This window comes from Lineus longissimus, chromosome 3, assembly GCF_910592395.1.
Source record: "Lineus longissimus chromosome 3, tnLinLong1.2, whole genome shotgun sequence".
Taxonomy (NCBI): Eukaryota; Metazoa; Nemertea; class Pilidiophora; order Heteronemertea; family Lineidae; genus Lineus; species Lineus longissimus.
The window spans coordinates 10,599,047-10,619,887 of NC_088310.1; the positions used below are offsets into that span (position 1 = coordinate 10,599,047).

Sequence of the window (20,841 nt, forward strand, 5' to 3'; positions counted from 1 at the left end):
ATTCCATGAGGCTTTGCCGTGATCGCAAAGGACGCGACGCGATTGGTTCACATGCTAATGAGGTATGATAATGATAATTACCTCTATAATGCTACTTGGATAGCGACTGTGTCGTTGATTGCAACAGTGGTCAGGTCTATGTCAATTTGTGCCTGTAATGTCAATGAAGTATGATGAGGTGATGACGATAGTGCAATTATTAAATATTGGCAAGAGATCATACTACAACATAGGTCTTGTTTTTGACAGATGACTGTGCGACATTCCTATTGGGTCTTGTTAGAGTCAGCGCTGCATGTATTCCTTGTACAAACTTGAATAGTTGTGACAGACTTTGAGGGGTGAGAGACCCCTATCGGCTACTTCGGCTAACTTTATCTTGCCTACCTAGCTGCTAGCAATAGTGCCCCTTTATCAAGACTGAAACCCACTCTGCGGGGCTAAGAAATTACCTTTATAATCCTAGTTGGATAACCACTGTGTAGATGATTTGAAGAGTGCTCTGTGGATGTGTGCCTGTAATGTCAATGAAAGTATGATGAGGTGATGACGATAGTGGAATGACGAAATATTGGAAAGAGATCTATTCCTAGAAGAACATATGTCCTGTTTTGACTAGGTGGCGCATTTTAGAATCAGCAGTGAGCACTGTGTGTAACATGGTGGATGGTGGAGGCAGCGGAGATAATAACTGTGTCGAAAGTATTGTTATAGGGCCTTCCCTAGGCCCATGGGGTTAAATTTACAATCCACGATTGAAAAGACGTAGTTTGATCGCATTCAACTATAATTCCATTGAACAGTTGTGTTCCTTTAGTCAACCGATGACCTTTTGTTGGGCCATGATCGGGGATTGTAAACTGTAAATGTATTATGGACTGGGAGAGGGGGGAAACACAAGTGAAATAGACCAAAACAAGTGATTTTGGGGCTTTGGTTTAGACGCTTGCCCCACATGCGCCATGCGGGATTATACGGTTCATCATCATCATGTGAACTTGTTGACATCTACATGATCTAGTGCTGTTATTGGTCATGGTACATGGTAGGCCTAATCATCATGGCTATATGTTTCAGGAAAAGCTCGGAGTAAAATGAACTGCCGATGAATAATGATGTTGTTCATGTTTACCATGTTTACTAGTACATAGCCATAGGGTATGCACTGGCCAGTGCACTTTCTGCACGTCGTCATGGTCATGTGTGATACCTTGCATAGGCCTATTTTGTTTTTTGAATGCGCATGCTTTTTGGGCAAAATCACTTGTACCAACACTAATGAATAATGTCTTCTTATCCCTATGACTCCATACACAGTGAGGGCATTGTCCCATTCCCATCAAATGGTAACTTATTGTACCGTATTCGGGTGGAAGTTGGGGAGCAGATACCTACCGTTGCACGCCTGTCATAAATCAGCAGTGATGAGCTTAGCGCGATATGGAACATTCTTCAGAAACTCAAGCGAGGGAAGTCTGCTCATTAGCATATCTCGCGCACTGCTCCTTCTTGTCAAACATCGTAGTGAAATCGTAATGGAAAACGTCTGGCTTTGCGCCAGACGTTGAGACTAATAAGTGAAGAACTAATAGGTAAAGAACTTCTACTTGCGCGAGACTGCTCTGATAAAATTATCATTGCAGAGACTACGGTGACGTACACATATATTTTTTACAATCAAAAATGCCCTCAAAAGACGACATGGAATGATTATTTTATTGATATTTCCTACTATATACCTTCCAATTATCACTTTATACAAATAGATCGGCGTTAGGTCGCATGCTTTTCTTTCCTGGTGACACTATAAAGCAAAATAGTTGCAACCCCGTAAATGCGCTATAAGTCCAATAATAAGTGACGGTGACCCGTTAAAAATGTTTCGCCAGCTTCGCTTTTTTGCCGCTACGCGGCGCGTTGGGCCCTTGCGTCAAGCCAACATAAATTACCAGTAGGTTTTTGGCGTCGGGCGTATACATATTGTTGTTGCTCTGCAGTACACTTGTTGAAATAGTTGAATGCAGTCGTGCCCTGACTTGCTTACTTGCTGACTTCTAGACTAACCTATCACATTTCAGACACTGCCCGGCACTGATTTGAGTAATCTGCGTGCAATACAAGATTTAGAGTTCTTGCAAAGTCTCTTTTCTGATCAAAGAAAGGTAAGCATGTACTCCCAGGGTGGCACTCAACCAATAACGGTCAGTACAATTATGTCCAGGTTTTGGCCAGTTAGGCAGTAATTCATGCGTTTGTGGTGTGTCTGCATGTTCAACCAAAAGGCCCCATTAGTTGAGTCTTTCGCATCAAAAGCCCACCAACTTTCTTTTTGCAATAACCTTTAGCTTAAATACATCATTGGGATTGCTTAACCACCCTCTGTTGCAATAACCTTCACTAAAACGCATCTGTCACACCAACATAGAACATGGAATTGCTAAGATTTTAAAACAAAAACTGCAGTTTAACGCTGACTGTGAGATCTCTAGAGTGACACCCAGTTTTACCCTAAAATTCTGATCTCTCCAAGCAACTCTGTAATCATCAATCAGTTACATACATGTACAAGGGACTATTACTCCACACTGATACATGTACGTGTAACATTTTGTAATATGTTTAGGAATCGGAGAGAAGACAAGCACAGTTGAATTTGAGGATGGCCAGGGCAGAAAGAAGGAGGAGGAGAGCCGCTGCTCAAGAAGAGAGGAGAGAGGTACATTGCACACAATTTCTTTTTCTTGTCTGGAGAGCTAATGTGGTTCAACATTTTCACAAGAGAGAATAACTCTGGTTGTGATTGTCTGCATGTACTTGACTACAATTTTGACACAGAAAATTGCCTTCAGCCTTGGCACGTGAGGTACAAGGGTTTCTCACAGTGGTTAAACTTTGTGTGGGGTCTTTGATTGTCCCAATTTGAACAGTATGGTAATGTTCCTTTTATCATGCCAGGTCTCACTCCAATGAAAGATGCACCATATATGTTTGCTCAAGAAGAGTTTGATTTCCTTTATATTGCATAAGTCATTTGCATGTATACTGAGTCCCAGCCTTCTCTTTTAGGTTCAGTTAAGAAAGCTCAAGGACGTTGGTGATGAACCTGAAGAAGGGATATTGATTTCATTTCGTAGCGATCATCCATTGAGGAGACGGTTTCAAGTTACTGACAAAGTAATGGTGAGTAAAATTTTAAGAGCTACAGGCAAGGAGCACAAAACTGCCCAGCTTGTTTCTAATAATGTCAAGTGCCAGGACAAAACTTTTGATTCTCCCAACATTCAAAGAGTTCTGCACTGTCTGCATCTGAGATTGAGAATGCATGTTGCAATAACAGGATGGCTGCAACCTGGGAATTGGCGGTCTTTCTCGCCGTGCTTATTTTTCGATATCTTCCCTTTGTCCCATTTCTCCTATACATTACAAGCTAAGTTCACATTGAAAGGAAGAACTACTGTCATTGGTTGAGAAAGGAAATTGACACGGAGGCTCAAATATTGATGCTGCGACACAGCAGTTTTGTGGAAAACAAGATGGATGCCCATGCTTCTCCAACTACCCTTGATTCGATTTGAAGCCAACCACTACTTCGCGCAAACTACTTTTATCTTTAGATTGCACAGTTCGCCCCAGCTCACTCGTGCGTGAAAACCTGGGCCTGCAAATTTAAACACATATCCACCAATCATCTAACTTCCAATATCCACAGAAGTCGTTTCTGAAAATTATCAAATGTGGAACTGGCGGTCATTCTTCAAAAATGCATATCTTTTGGATACACCCTGTATAGTACTTGCCAAGTTTAAAGTTAAAAATTTGATTTACTACTTGTAAATGTGCTTTTAAATTCGTTTTCAGCTTTTGTTTTATTTTGTTGAGGGATCCAGCTCATCACCGGCTGTTAAGTTATTTCTTGCTGGGAATGAACTTCCATGTTCCCAAGCTAGCCTTTCTGACGTTGGTATTTCCTCAAATACATCACTGATGGTGGAGGATGTTGCAGCCAACAATGCAGTACCGGTAAGTTTTTAAGCACGAAATATCTGAACACGAAGCTGCTGGTTTTTTTTTAATATACAAGATACACATAACTTGATTTCAAGCAACCAGATTTTAGATTTCAAACTTGCGGAACATTCAATTTGGACTGTTTGGCAACTAGCTTCAGCAGATCCAATTCAATCAGTTTTTGTAGAACATGTAATACACTACGACCTAGCTGTCGGAGGCCCTACTTCACACTAATCTGCAGAAGGGTGAGGCAAGTCACCTTAGAATTAAATGTGATGTTGGTGACTTTTTAATTGGTTCCTTGATCGAGATGTAGTGTACCTGTCATATTTGAGATCTTGTTGAATTCATGTATACCAGTTGAAGCAACACAGGTCCAGCGAGACATTATACATGTATTGATTTGAGTTCTGTTTCTATCGTCAGTAACAAAGTACATGTACAGTAAGTTGTATGTGTATTTTTAGGAGGTGGAAGACGACAGCTCTGAGGAAGAAGATGGTGTGGCTGATACTGCCGAAAACAGAAACATGCCAGGTGTGGCAATGAAGGGTATGTTCCCAGGTCCTTCTTGGGTAATGATCCTTAAGATCGCTTGCAGGTCGGTTGGTTTTCAAGGCCAAAAACCATCACACGTGTGTGCTATGCATTTGATATTTCAAAATGACAGAACCAAAGTTGTGATTTGGCCCTTCTTGTAGATAGGCAGCTAACCTTTTTGATACTTTTGCTTGGTGTTTTTACACATGCCCTTTCTGTTTGAAATTTAAATGTGGTAAATATTCACTGGTCCTTATTCACCCACCAAATGCATCCACATGTAGTTAATCTTGTGTGATTTAAAGGATTTTTTCTTCTTTTAGATTTAGCTGATCTCCGACTGCGATCTATGGAACTTAAGACGTTCATGGGAGCTGGGCGAGAAAAAAGACTGTTTGTTCGTAGGGATGCCATTTTAGATTTGATGGATTACTACAGAAAAGATCGGGACTTGGTTTTTCATCGAATAGTAGTCGTCATAGAGGGAGAGGAAATGGCTGAGGATTTAGATGGTGTCACTAGAGAAATGTTCACCATCTTTTTTCGGAAAGTTGTAGAGGAATTATTCGTAGGGAGAAATGAAAAGGTGCCTTTGATGAACCATGAATGGTGTGGGACGGATAAAATGTTTCTTCTCGGCAAAATAATATATCATGCTGTCGTCTTGTTGGGATACATTTCCCCTTCTATATGTAAAGCCTCGTTTGCCAGTTTGTTTCAACCGCTGGTAGCTGACTCCGTGTACATCGATTCTTTCCTTAGGTATGTACCGGAGAATGATGAAACTTTTCTCAGAATGATTCTGGAAAAGCCAGAATTGTTCAAGGAACTTAAAAACGTTTCTAGGTGCATTGTCATTTTGACACCATATAGCTGTAGGGTTAGGCCAACTCCTGACAACTTGACAGACTTGATTGTCAGTGTTGCCAGAATGGAACTTTTCTATTCAAAAATGTGGCCACTTACCCAGTTGAGGTTGGGTATGAAGTGTTACCCATACCTATGGGATGGCATCACAACAGAGATTTGGCTTAGTCTTTTCGAGACTTTAAAGCCAACAGCAGAAAAAATTGCTGCAAAAGTCAATGTAGAATATACCAAACTTCGAGGACCAAACGACCCAATTTCTGAGGATGATATAGGAGATGAAACTCTTAAAGGCCATATATCAAGGTTTGAAAACATGCTTGATACTCATGAAATATGTTGAGGGTTAACAAAAACAAGATCCCAGACATTAAAAAAATTCTAATAATAAAGTCATTATTTAGTTATTTCAATTTTCAGTTTTAAACTATTTGAATTTCCCACCACACAACTTTAGATTAGTTCGACATGTGGCCGCTAGGGATTTTTTGATGACGTAGATCAGGTCAGTCAGAACAAAGCAGAGTGAGAGCAGTGAATTTGAGGATGTTTTGGTCGATACAGAAGGATATTTAAACGTTGAGCCGTACATGTTCGAGCCATTAATATCACTAGATCATAATGAGAGTGATCATTCGGACGGAAGTGATTAGAATTTGTGGTTAATCAATTTGCATGGCAGACCTGCCGATATAGCAAAGAAGACATTGATAGACGGTTGCAGATGCATAACATGTATGATTTTTGAACAGACTAATGTTGCACAATATTGTTTCGCCTCGTCAGTGTTGTATCGCCAGTTATGTCATGACGCTGAACTACTATTGAAAAGTGACGGTATTATGCACAATCATCTTGACGTGACGATATAATGCCGTGCAACGTTAGATAGGCCTAGATGTCAGATGACAATAATCTGTCATTGACAGTGGCTGTCACTGACACTGACCTGTGTCGCTGTCACCTTGCTATGGCTGGAACACAAGAAGACACTATGGGGTATCACAGGCCCCAATAGGGCCTACACATTATGTATAACAACCGACCTCAGCAGCCTCGGGCATTAAATGCAATTGACATGGTTGGAACAGCTGTTTTTAACAAGTGGCATTTAATAAGCCCCCCTTTAGGAGGGGCTCTTAAGATACACGTGTGTGTGGGAGTATATACTGATTTGATGAGAAATAAAGAGAGTAAATATTGTATATCCTACAAACAATTTTTTTTGGTATTTTTCTGAATTAACTCCGTTGAGTTTACCGATTTCTCCGCGATCTTCCGGTGGTGGTTGCTATCCCATTGATTGAAATTAATTTAAATTAATTTAAATCTTCATGGGAATTCGCTACATCATATGCCTAAGAAATTGGCCAATTATATTAATATTTTTATTAGAGAAATATCCGTCCTAAATAATGACAGAAAAGGGTGGTTTATTTCAATTTTGTGTCGACATGATCGAGGTCACGTGACATAAAAACAAAACAATCGCACACACCCGTCCAAAAAAGGCACTTTAAGAAAAACAAATACGTTTTTCCAGCTTAAAACCACACTGACGACTAAGTTATATTGGTCTTCTGCCCAAATCTGAAGTATCAAAATGAATCACAAACTAGAACTAGCTCTATTTAGCAAAAGTTGCGTGAAAAATTCGGGTGAGCGACATTCTGCACCCTAGCGGCCAATAGTTACACTACTTTCAGCCGTCTGCTCCGGTCTCGTTAGGGAGTTTTTCCCAAATGTACGCGATGATGACGTGCCCCATTAACAGGACGTAACATCTATTTTAAAATGCGTTTCCAAAGTGAATGCATGAGGACAACCTATTTGTGTCGTATATCACTGGAAACGCCCGATTCCCGTGAATAAGGACAATCACAATGTATTACATTACCAAAACAAAAATGTGTCGGAAGGAACTATATGGATGGTCCCATCGCACCCCCCCCCCTCCAGCAGTATGACACAGAAGGGCTAGTTGACTGTCCACCGGGGGGGGGGTTTGGGGGGAGCTTCCCCCAACGCACTGGTAAAAACCTATGTCGACGGAGGGGGGTTTGGGGGGTGTCCCCCCATTGTAACAGCTGTAGTTGTTAGAGCTTGCACTTAACATATGCTCGTAGGGGGGTTCGGGGGAGCTCCCCCGACCTAAAGGGGGGCTCACTAAGTCCTTGACTTTACATATTAAGCCCCCCTTTAGGAGGGGCTCTTAAGATACACGTGTGTGTGGGAGTATATACTGATTTGATGAGAAATAAAGAGAGTAAATATTGTATATCCTACAAACAATTTTTTTTGGTATTTTTCTGAATTAACTCCGTTGAGTTTACCGATTTCTCCGCGATCTTCCGGTGGTGGTTGCTATCCCATTGGTTGAAATTAATTTAAATTAATTTAAATCTTCATGGGAATTCGCTACATCATATGCCTAAGAAATTGGCCAATTATATTAATATTTTCATTAGAGAAATATCCATCCTAAATAATGACAGAAAGGGGTGGTTTATTTCAATTTTGTGTCGACATGATCGAGGTCACGTGACATAAAAACAAAACAATCGCACACACCCGTCCAAAAAAGGCACTTTAAGAAAAACAAATACGTTTTTCCAGCTTAAAACCACACTGACGACTAAGTTATATTGGTCTTCTGCCCATATCTGAAGTATCAAAATGAATCACAAACTAGAACTAGCTCTATTTAGCAAAAGTTGCGTGAAAAATTCGGGTGAGCGACATTCTGCACCCTAGAGGCCAATAATTAAACTACTTTCAGCCGTCTGCTCCGGTCTCGTTAGGGAGTTTTTCCCAAATGTACGCGATGATGACGTGCCCCATTAACAGGACGTAACATCTATTTTAAAATGCGTTTCCAAAGTGAATGCATGAGGACAACCTATTTGTGTCGTATATCACTGGAAACGCCCGATTCCCGTGAATAAGGACAATCACAATGTATTACATTTCCAAAACAAAAATGTGTCGGAAGGAACTATATGGATGGTCCCATCGCACCCCCCCCCCCTCCAGCAGTATGACACAGAAGGGCTAGTTGACTGTCCACCGGGGGGGTTTGGGGGGAGCTTCCCCCCAACGCACTGGTAAAAACCTATGTCGACGGAGGGGGGTTTGGGGGGTGTCCCCCCATTGTAACAGCTGTAGTTGTTAGAGCTTGCACTTAACATATGCTCGTAGGGGGGTTCGGGGGAGCTCCCCCGACCTAAAGGGGGGCCCACTAAGTCCTTGACTTTACATATTAAGCCCCCCTCTTAGGAGGGGCTCTTAAGATACACGTGTGTGCGGGAGTATATAATGTAAATGAAGTGAAATAAAGAGAGTAATTATTGTATATCCAACAAACAATTTTTTTTGGTTTTTCAAAATGGCGCTGAATAAATAAATCAGACCAGTTGTAGCGCTGAATTATAAATCAGACCAGTTGTAACAGGTTACGAGAACATCTAATTTAAATCTTCATGGGAATTCGCTACATATGCCTAAGAAATTGGCCAATTATATTGATATTTTTATCAGAGAAATATCCGTCATAAATAATGACAGAAAAGGTGGTTTTATATCAATTTTGTGTCGACATGGTCGAGGTCACGTGACATAAACAAAACAATCGCACAGACCCGTCCAAAAAAGGCACTTTAAGAAAAACAAATACGTTTCCCTGCTTAAAACCACACTGACGACTAAGTTATATTGGTCTACTGCCCAAATCTGAAGTATCAAATTGAATCACAAACTAGAACTAGCTCTATTCAGCTATAGTTGCGTGAAAAATTCGGGTGAGCGGCGTACATTCTGCACCCTAGCGGCCAATAATTAAACTACTTTCAGCCGGCTGCTCCGGTCTCGTTAGGGAGTTTTTCCCAAATGTACGCGATGATGACGTGCCCCATTAACAGGACATAACATCTATTTTAAAATGCGTTTCCAAAGTGAATGCATGAGGACAATCCATTTAAGTGTCGTATATCACTGGAAACGCCCGATTCCCGTGAATAAGGACAATCACAATGTATTACATTACCGAAACAAAAATGTGTCGGAAGGAACTATAATTACTATATTGATGGTCCCATCGCACCCCCCCCCTCCAGCAGTATGACACAGAAGGGCTAGTTGACTGTCCACCGGGGGGGTTTGGGGGAGCTTCCCCCCAACGCACTGGTAAAAACCTATGTCGACGGAGGGGGGTTTGGGGGGTGTCCCCCCCATTGTAACAGCTGTAGTTGTTAGAGCTTGCACTTAACATATGCTCGTAGGGGGGTTCGGGGGAGCTCCCCCGACCTAAAGGGGGGCTCACTAAGTCCTCGACTTTACATATTAAGCCCCCCTCTTAGGAGGGGCTCTTAAGATACACGTGTGTGCGGGAGTATATAGTGAATGATTAGAAATAAAGAGAGTAACTATTGTATATCCTACAAACAATTTTTTTTGGTAAATTTCTGAATTAACTCCGTTGAGTTTGCCGATTTCTCCGCGATCTTCCGGTGGTGGTTGCTATCCCATTGGTTGAAATTAAGTTAAATTAAATTTAAATCTTCATGGGAATTCGCTACATCATATGCCTAAGAAATTGGCCAATTATATTAATATTTTTATTAGAGAAATATCCGTCCTAAATAATGACAGAAAAGGGTGGTTTATTTCAATTTTGTGTCGACATGGTCGAGGTCACGTGACATAAAAACAAAACAATCGTACACACCCGTCCAAAAAAGGCACTTTAAGAAAAATAAATACGTTTTTCCAGCTTAAAACCACACTGACGACTAAGTTATATTGGTCTACTGCCCAAATCTGAAGTATCAAAATGAATCACAAACTAGAACTAGCTCTATTAAGCTATAGTTGCGTGAAAAATTCGGGTGAGCGACGTACATTCTGTACCCTAGCGGCCAATAAATAAACTACTTTCAGCCGTCTGCTCCGGTCTCGTTAGGGAGTTTTTCCCAAATGTACGCGATGATGACGTGCCCCATTAACAGGACGTAACATCTATTTTAAAATGCGTTTCCAAAGTGAATGCATGAGGACAATCCATTTAAGTGTCGTATATCACTGGAAACGCCCGATTCCCGTGAATAAGGACAATCACAATGTATTACATGACCAAAACAAAAATGTGTCGGAAGGAACTATATGGATGGTCCCATCGCCCCCCCCCCCCCCCCTCCAGCAGAATGACACAGAAGGGCTAGTTGACTGTCCACCGGGGGGGTTTGGGGGGAGCTTCCCCCCAACGCACTGGTAAAAACCTATGTCGACGGAGGGGGGTTTGGGGGGTGTCCCCCCATTGTAACAGATGTAGTTGTTAGAGCTTGCACTTAACATATGCTCGTAGGGGAGTTCGGGGGAGCTCCCCCGACCTAAAGGGGGGCTCACTAAGTCCTTGACTTTACATATTATTCAGTTGGATGCAGATATCCGACTTCATGTGATAATCCGTATCGATAAAGTGATCACTGCAAAGTTTGGCCTTCCAACACTCCAAACGTTTGCACTTCTGTTTCGTAGGGTCCAGGTGGCCTTCCTGATGGCTAACAGACGGGACAAGACAGAACTTCGGAGATAACTCTTTATTCCAGCGCCATGGCTTCTATACAACAACGGACACATTCCGGTCTCTCCGGGACCCTCTCAACTTTTAGCCGAAGACAATATGACACTTCACGCAACATCCCCCTTTTCTTAGATAAAAACCTTAAACATTGGAAAAAACGGATTATACAAATACGCAGAAAAAATCACTCCCAGACCGCTCTGCAACTGTTCTGTATACTGACAAGTTCACAAACAAAAAAACCGCTTCGTTTTAGTCATCCTGCTGCAAACACCATAAGAATGTAGCTTAGTCATCCTGCTGCAAATGCCATACTTTAGTGACATGATATTACCAGAATATACATGTGTGGCATGTAGAAGACAAACAGAAAATCAAAAACAAATTACACGATTTGTAGATGCTCATCCAAAACTAGGTATATGAAGAGTTCAACACAATGTGCATTTCAAAAGAAAAACCAAAAACTCAAATGACGCGCAGTGGCCGGGTCTCACAATAATATGACTTGGTACCAAAACCAGACAGTCCAACATACAAGTATGTTCATGATTATGAATGTCATTGTCTCTGAAATTGAACATAACCTGGCTGAGACTCACTTCCCAGACTTAGGTCTCACAAAATCTCGCAAATACGGCGGCTCACTTGTCATTCTAGAGCTGCGCCTCAGTGTGGGTGGTGGAGACTCAGCCAAGTTTGGAACCACTGCGTTGGAACCACCACCTGCATCAGCCTGAATATCCACAGAACTGCTAGCATCAGGCACATCTACACGTACACTAGGGTTTACATGACCTGCACTTGGAGGGGATGAGGCATTCACCTGGGGTACAGCCCCCTTGTTCAAGACTGGTTTCTCTGGCAACAGTGGAGCATGAGGAGGAGGAGCGCTTGGAGTATGTTCTGGCACCTCTAGAGCAGTGGACCTCATTTGGACCCGGTTTCTACGGTAGATACCACCGTTCTTCCCCTTTACCAAATAGGTCCTTTCACCAAGTACATCAATGACTTTACCCAAAATCCAGCGCTCCTTGTCCTTGTGCTCAAAATACACACTCTGACCAGAGGAAAGCTTAGACAATTCGGTAGCTTTCTTATCATGGCTACGCTTCATAGCAGCCTTGCGCTTTTCACGCCCTTCACTGCACACATCACTTTCACCACTTTGCTGCATTGCACAAGCATTTGGAATCACAGAACGCGTACCATGCCCAAACAACATCTGCGCGGGGCTAAGACCGGTGTCTTCCCTTGGAGTATTCCTGAGTTCAAGCAGCGCGATATACGGATCAGTTTTCGTCTTTTTAGCCTTTATCAGCAAATGTTTGGCCACTTTCACAGCTGCCTCAGCTTTTCCGTTAGCTGAGTGGTGGCCCGGCGACGATTCCACGTGAATTATACCATAATCCTTGGTGAACTTTCGGAATTCACCCGATGTTAGTTGAGATCCAGGGTCAGTGTGTAAGATACGAGGTATGCCATAGCGTGCGAAATGCTTTTTCATGACTGATATGACCTGCGCACTAGTGATATTTGGCAGATAATCAACTTCAATGAAGTTGGAGTAGAAATCAACCATGACCAGATGTTGGCGACCGGCAATTTCGAAGATATCACTCGCGACTTTATCCCACGGTCCATGACCGTCCTCCTGTGGGATCAGGGGTTCTTTCGGGCTACGGGCCCTAAGTTCCTGACACGGCTCACAGTTGTCAACTATCTGCTTGATATCCTGAGTTAATCCTGGCCAGAAAACCAGACCACGAGCTCGGCGAATCATACTGTTGTATCCGAGATGAGCAGCATGGAGACGGGCTTTCATATCAGCTCGCAATTCAGCAGGCACTACTATTGCCTCTGCCTTGAGAACAATACCAGCCTCATAGCTCAGAGTGTCTCTGATGTCGAAATAAGGCCTGGCCTCATGAGGAGTCTCTTGTTTGGTATCTGGCCAGCCATCTATAATCAGCGACACAAGTGTTTTCATCGTAGGATCGGTGGAGGTGGCCTGACGCACCTCCTCCAATCTGGCATCAGAAACGCGAGGAAAATACTCTATATTCATGATCCTTGGCCGCTCCTCAGCCTCCGATTCCAGAAAAGCACGGCTCAAGGTATCAGCGATTACCAGTTCAGTTCCTTTCAGGAAATGGAATTCAACATCATATCTATGCAGGCGTATCAACAGGGCCTGCAACCGCTTTGGCGCCTGACTTAGTGGTTTTTTCAAGATGGCTGCCAAAGGTTTGTGATCGTTTTCCACAATGACCTTAGTCCCATAAGTATACTGGTCGAAGCGCTCAAGCCCAAAACAAACAGACAACAGCTCTTCCTCAATTTGAGCCCACGACCTCTGTGCATTCGAAAGAGACCGTGACGCATATTCGACAGGGCGGCCACCGCTCAGTAACACGGCCCCGATTCCATCCTTGCTACTGTCCGTTTGTACTTTGACTTCTTTCTTTGAGTCAAAATATGCTAACACCGGCGCGACAGTCAGTTTTTCCTTCACCGTTCTGAACGCCTGGTCGCAGGCAGCTGACCAATCCCATTCAGTCTCTTTCTTGGTGAGGTCCCGAATTGGTCCCAGATCGTTGGCCAAATTCGGTAGGAACCGTGACATGTATTGAACCATTCCACAGAATCGCTTGACCCAAGCGACGTCAGTCGGAGCCGGCATGCTCCTGATCGCTTCAATCTTGCTCTCGTCGGGTTTGACTCTGTCATCAGTGAAGCGATGCCCATGGAAAGTCATTTCAGTCTTACCAATCTCTTTCTTGTCGTCATTAAGCACAATGTGACGATCATCGCAACGCTCGTACAGTTTCTCGAGTTTGGCGTCGTTGTCCTGGAGGGCCTCAGATTTTGATGTCCCACATCCGGCGACAGCAATATCGTCTGCGATCGTGAAAACACCCTCGAGTCCACTCAGAGCTTCCGTTAGTCTCTTCTGAAAGATCTCACTGCTAACTTTCAAACCAAATGGCAGGCGGCGCCACTTAAATCGGCCGAAAGGAGTGATCATCGCACACAGCAAACTAGATTCTTCATCTAAACGTACATGCCAGAAGGCATTCTTTACGTCAACCTTACTGAATACTTTCGCCTCACTGAGCATCGGCAAGACATCATCAAGCGTAGGCAGTTTGTAGTGCTCTCGCATTAGAGCTTCGTTTAGTGGCTGTGGATCTAAACAAATCCTCAACCGTCCATTTGACTTACGCACAACAGCCATCTGGCTCACCCATTCGGTCGGCTCGGACACAGGCTCCAGAACACCAAGGTCCACAAGACGATCAAGCTCCTTTTTAACGTCCTCCTTCAGCGCAATCGGCACGTTCCTGCATGGCAGGACTCGTGGTTTCACATCATGATTGACATGCAGGCGTGCCTCTCCAAGGTCACCGAGTTTTGATTCAGTCGTTTCAGTTTCCACTTTGGCGATGAAGCGATCTTTATTCACAGTAATCAGCCCCATCTTTCGAATCGTATTTATACCAAGGAGGCAAGAGAGGTTGTTGGGTACAACCACGAAATCCACAGGTTGTACCTCGCCAGTGCGGACATTCTTCAAGGAAAGAGTGGCCTCCCCTTTTGGTTTCACTTTCGCACCGTTCCACATGATCAGTTTCTTACTGCTAGACACGACTTGGTCTTTCTTAACGAATCTTTGGCACAAAGTGTTAACCTCTGCACCAGAGTCCAGTTGAAAATGAAGATGGCACCCATTGACTGCCATCTTAGCAGTCAGGGTAGAGCTGCCCCTGCGACGCGATGTCACATTTTGCAGGTAGTACTCATCATCCGATCCTGATGATGATTCGGCATGTGAATGTGACACCGCTCTGACCTTTGGTTTACGGCACTTGGCACTAAAATGGTTTTGCCCATGACAGTTATCACAAGTCTTTCCCCAGGCGGGGCATTTTTCCTTCACCATCGGATGAGAGCGCCCACAGAACTTACAATCCCTAGTGGACACCTTCTTAGAAGAAACTGAGTCAGAGTTACTACTAGTAGCAGTGCTAGGCTTTTTAGGCCTACGTCCATCTTTCACACGCTTGATACTGACAGCGGCATTGGCACTATCACTCGACAGTGCTTTCCCTTGAATGGTCGCATTTTCTGCAGCCTTGCAGATGTTCACGCAGCCCTCTAGTGTGAGGTTTCGTTCTCTTAAAAGTAGTTTTTGAGTCTCTTTATCGTTTATCCCCAGGACAACCCTGTCTCTTAAAATTGAACTGACCGAGTCCCTGTGGTAATTACACGTTTTGATGAGGGTTCTTATACCCGCCATGAAGGCCTCAATAGTTTCGTCCGCCTTCTGGTCCCGTTTGTTGAAGAGGTATCGCTCGTATGTCTCATTCAGCTCCCCCATGGCATAGTCGTCAAACTTTGCCAAAATTTCCTTTACGGTTCGGGCGTCATCAGCAGTATCGAAACGAAAACTGTTGCAAATTCGCAGGCCATCATCCCCAAGAGTATGGAGAAGCAACGCCACCTGGTAGGCGCGGTCGTGGTCGACCAACTTCGTAATGACACTGTAATTGTTCCATTTCTGCTTAACATCCTCCACTCCTCAGCCACACTGCCCACAGCAGAGAAATCTGGAGGCTGTGGGGGGCGGATACCCTGGACTGGGCGTGGACCTGGGGGCGGTGGGCCCCCACCACCACCAGCTGCAGGAGGATCAAGCATGTCGTCAGGTCACACGAACAGCACGTAGTATGTATGGGAAGAGTTAGTACAGCCAATACAGCAATGCACTTGACGTTACACTACAGCACGTACAGTAGCGACGGGCGGTATTTTAGTCTCTAGTTCCAGAGCATGCTCCGCACAAAACAGTGAACTCTTCACTGTCTCCATTTTCCGCTTACACAGTGGACAGTTCACAGTTGGCCAGATGCTTTCGCCGTCTATTATCCGCTTCTTGAACTAACAATGAGTGGGCCCATACGCGAGACAAAAAGTTACCAGATTGTGACTCGTGGCTGTGAATGATAGGACCCTGACCCCTGATCACTGCCAAACTTTATATGTGAGACAAAAGGTTACCTGATTGTGACTTACGGCTGGGAATGATGGGACCCCGACCCATGACCACTGCCAAACTTTATATGTGAGACAAAAAGTTACCAGATTGTGACTCGTGGCTGTGAATGATAGGACCCCGACCCATGATCACTGCCAAACTTCATACGTGAGACAAAAAGTTACCAGATTGTGACTCGTGGCTGGGAATGATAGGACCCCGAACCATGATCACTGCCAAACTTCATATGTGAGACAAAAAGTTACCAGATTGTGACTCGTGGCTGTGAATGATAGGACCCCGACCCATGATCACTGCCAAACTTCATACGTGAGACAAAAAGTTACCAGATGGTGACTCGTGGCTGGGAATGATAGGACCCCGAACCATGATCACTGCCAAACTTCATATGTGAGACAAAAAGTTACCAGATTGTGACTCGGGGCTGTGAATGATAGGACCCCGACCCATGATCACTGCCAAACTTCATACGTGAGACAAAAAGTTACCAGATTGTGACTCGTTGCTGTTAATGATAGGACCCCGAACCATGATCACTGCCAAACTTCATATGTGAGACAAAAAGTTACCAGATTGTGACTCGTGGCTGTGAATGATAGGACCCCGACCCATGATCACTGCCAAACTTCATACGTGAGACAAAAAGTTACCAGATTGTGACTCGTGGCTGTTAATGATAGGACCCCGACCCATGATCACTGCCAAACTTCATACGTGAGGCAAAAAGTTACCAGATTGTGACTCGTGGCTGGGAACGATAGGACCCCGACCCATGATCACTGCCAAACTTTATATGTGAGACAAAAAGTTACCAGATTGTGACTCGTGGCTGTGAATGATAGGACCCTGACCCCTGATCACTGCCAAACTTTATATGTGAGACAAAAAGTTACCTGATTGTGACTTACGGCTGGGAATGATGGGACCCCGACCCATGACCACTGCCAATCTTTATATGTGAGACAAAAAGTTACCAGATTGTGACTTGTGGCTGTGAATAATAGGACCCCGACCCTTGATCACTGCCAAATTTCATACGTGAGACAGAAAGTTACCAGATTGTGACTCGCGGCTGGGAATGATAGGACCCCGACCCATAATCATTGCCAAAATTCATACTTGAGACAAAAATTTACCAGATTGTGACTGGCGGCTGGGAATGACAGGACCTAACCGCCCCAACCCCTCATACTCCTGGCACATAGGGGAAAAAGGTATCTTATTGTGACATGTTGTTGGAAATGATACCGCCTGTAGCCGCCCATCCTCACTGCTAAAATGAAATAAAAGAGTCAAAATTTCAAGTTCAAATTGTCTATTCGGCTACAGTCAAAAACTATATACATGTATAGAACAAATTAAAAACACGTGGTCATTCAACAATATTCCAGATTATCATACCTCATTAGTATGTGAGCCAATCACGTCGCGTCATTCACGACCACGTGCCATGCGATAATTTTGACTCTTCCACGGCATTATTCCACGGCTGACGTCATCGATGACGCGATATTGCAAATGGCGGCCATTAAGATTTCGACGAAATCGGCGATAAAAAACAGCATATTTACGGCGTTTTAAGCCAGGAAGTTGCACAGTGATACTGTCAGGGTCTTGAATTACACCCACAAAGTAGGTAGGTTGCATTGGGTGGGACTGTTACATCCACGAACAGAAAGTACAAGGCATTCAAGTTGGGCCTGGACTCGCTTCAAACAAACATCGTCTGCTAATGTAAACACACACTGTCTACAGTACATAATGTACACGTCTTGGCTCCATACATGATTTGCGTATCCGCCGATTAAAAATCACTTTGACAGTGGTTTGGGTCGCTGTGCAAAACCTGCTGGGCCGATTTCTTCAAGGTTTGGTTTAAAGTATGAGGTATAAATAATTTTTTAGCTGACAAATAATTTTGACTATTCTATGGCTTGACATGCAATATTTATGTAATATTCAATGGTATTCTTCGTTGCGCAGAGAATGTGCGCAAAAGCAAACACACAGTAGAATGTTCACTGTTTAATGCGATATCGACAACAGTGAAATGCTCTACTGTTGTATAGTAGAGAGTACGTTGCCATGGAATATACCATCAACTTTGATGAACTGTGTGAGTTAAGGCCCGTCTCCATTAATAGAGCGTTTTTGCGCGTCGCACGACGACGCGATTATACGCGCGGAAATCCGCTTCGATTGCTCTAATTGATTTTCCTTTACCCCTATCCACAAGAGCGTAGCGGATAACATAATCAATTTCTGCTCGACGGACACCGCCGGCGGATTAAATAAGAATGCAAAAATAGCATTCAAAGCGTATTTACTCGGCGGTCATTTGACACATAAATTCAGTCATATCCACTTTATTCCGTGCATTGCCCCCTGAAAGCACTCGGACTGTGCAGTTGTGGTTGAAGGGAGCATCATGCCAGGTGACTTGATAGAAAGACTCATTTTTGAGATCGAAAAGCACCCAATGATATATGATAAGTCCCTAGCCGAATTCAAAGATACTGAAAGGAAAGAAAGGGTATGGAAGCAAATTGGTGATAAAGCTAATTTAACAGGTAAGTTCAAGTTTATTTTGAAGCATATTGATTTAACAGAAGTTGAGAGCCCCGCCCCACTCAGTCCGTGAACCACCCCCACCAGACCATGGACCCCCACCTTGGGAGGTTTGCAGCTTTCAGTCTCTGGTGGTCGCCAACTTTCTAGTCCTCCCCGAAACACACTTGGTTTTGCCAAGGAACTGCCCCAGCTCTAGAACTAAAGTAGTCCTTGTACGCTTCTCGGACCATGAGAGCATCTTTCTTTTGCCGATGGCCAGATTTTTCCAAATCGTTCAGGATTCCATCACACGTATCCTCTTCGTCAGGAGTGACATCATTCGTAACTGGTCTGACAGGAACTGGAACACCCCTGTTCTGTAACATGTTGTGCAATACACAAGTGGCCTTCACAACAATATCAACACTTTCAGCGCTCAAAGGAATTTTCCGATGGTAGAGCCTCCACCGATTAGCAAGGATACGGAAGGCATTTTCTGATATCCTTCTGGCCCTGGAAAGCCGATAATTGAAAATTCTTTGATCGTCCCTTAAGTTCTTTCCAGGAAAAGGGCGAAGGAGGTTTTCCATAGCCGGAAATGCCTCATCCCCTACCACGACGTGTGGAACTGGTTCGGCTCGTTGTTCTGCCCCAGGAAGACATTTGTTAGCTGGGATCTCGAGGGTCCCATTCATCAGCTTCTTACCAATGGTACTCCTTTTGAAGATTCCCCCATCACTATTTGAACCGTAGCTGCCGACGTCAATGACTATAAAGCCATAGTTCCAGTCAACAAGTGCAAGCAGTACCACAGAAAAAGTTTTCTTGTAATTAAAGTACAAAGTCCCAGAATTTGCTGGTGCAAAAATCTGTACGTGCTTGCCATCCAATGCTCCCAGGCAACAGGGAAATTGCCATTTGCGTCCAAACCCATCTGCTATGTCTTCCCATTGCGCTCTGTTTGGTTGTGGCATATACATTGGCTGCAGAGCATCCCAAATAGCCTGGCACGTTTCCTGAATAATTTTCGATACGGTATGTACTCCAACGTAGTAGCTGAAGGCAATGGTCTTGTACGAATCCCCGGTGGCGAGGAACCTGAAATCATGATAGTAAAAAATGTTTTAACAATAATTTCTTTTTATAACGTTCAAGTTGGACTTGCGAAGACGAAGTGGAAGAGTGTCCGCGACGCTATGAGGAAATATTTAGATGCCATTCCCATACCGAAAAGTGGTCAGGGCAGGACGAAACCCAAGAAGGAATACAAGTATGCAAAGATGTTGGAGTTCCTGAGGCCACATATGGAGAACCGCAAGTACGTCAAAAAAAAATTTCAATCACATTACAATGTATGATAGCACGATAGGATATGTCAAGGAAATGTTATACATGTAGCTCAGCTCCTTGATAATATATTTCTTTGTATTGCAGGTCTTCTGGCAATCTTGAGGACCTTGATACAGATACAATTGAAGCAGGCGATGATATTCCGATTGATTATAGCAATGGCGAAGACGAACTCGAGTTGGGTGATGGAACCTCATCGGAATACAATGACAAACAACCAGATACATTCGCTGCACCAAAACCCAGATGCCAACAAAAGAAAAAGGCTTCAAAACCAGCATCTGAGGTGGATGACGCCATAGTTTCTTACATCAAAAGCAAGAATGAAAAGAAGCCAAAACAACCGGATGAGGATGAAAATATTTCTGACTTTATGAAATCAATGACTGCGAGTATCAAAAAGTTTCCGCCACAAATTAGATCCAGCATCATGCTCAAAATTCATGGTTTAGTGCATGAGGCCGAAATGCATGTAATCTACGGGAGCAGTGGCAACCAAGCATCCCAGCATATCCAGGGTAACCCATCCACCTCCACCGGCTTCTCCAATGTTGGTTCGTGCATGGGTATGGGCCAGATGCAACAACAATCAAGCAATTCGACAAATTGGAATGCTCCAAATTTAATGTAACTTCCAGAAATGTTTGTATGGAACAACAATTGATTAAAAATTTGATGAAAATTACTTTCTTACCTCAAACATATTGCTAGTCGTTCCTCAGGTCCAATCGGCCTCCTGAATGCCGTGTATTCCTTCGTTATGTAGCCCTTTACGTTATCCAAAAGCAAGTTGAAATGTTCAGGCATCATTCGAAAGTACAGGAAAAACTTGTCCTCATACCCAAACAGTTTCTTCACAAGATGATGGTATTCACCATATACTGCT

General features: G+C 43.6%; 2 protein-coding genes across 2 annotated transcripts; one reads left to right on the top strand and one right to left on the bottom strand.

The window, feature by feature from the left end:
• Positions 1–11,594: 11,594 nt before the first annotated feature.
• LOC135484650 (uncharacterized protein K02A2.6-like) lies at positions 11,595–15,377 on the bottom strand. The gene has a single exon (XM_064766286.1). The coding sequence runs from the start codon at positions 15,375–15,377 to the stop codon at positions 11,595–11,597; it is 3,783 nt and encodes a 1,260-aa protein (XP_064622356.1).
• A 3,106-nt stretch (positions 15,378–18,483) lies between these two features.
• Positions 18,484–20,586, top strand: LOC135484651 (uncharacterized). Its single transcript, XM_064766287.1, has 3 exons — positions 18,484–18,625; positions 19,761–19,923; positions 20,040–20,586. Exons 1-3 carry the CDS (start codon positions 18,484–18,486, stop codon positions 20,584–20,586), a joined length of 852 nt encoding a protein of 283 aa, XP_064622357.1.
• The last annotated feature ends 255 nt before the right edge of the window (positions 20,587–20,841 follow it).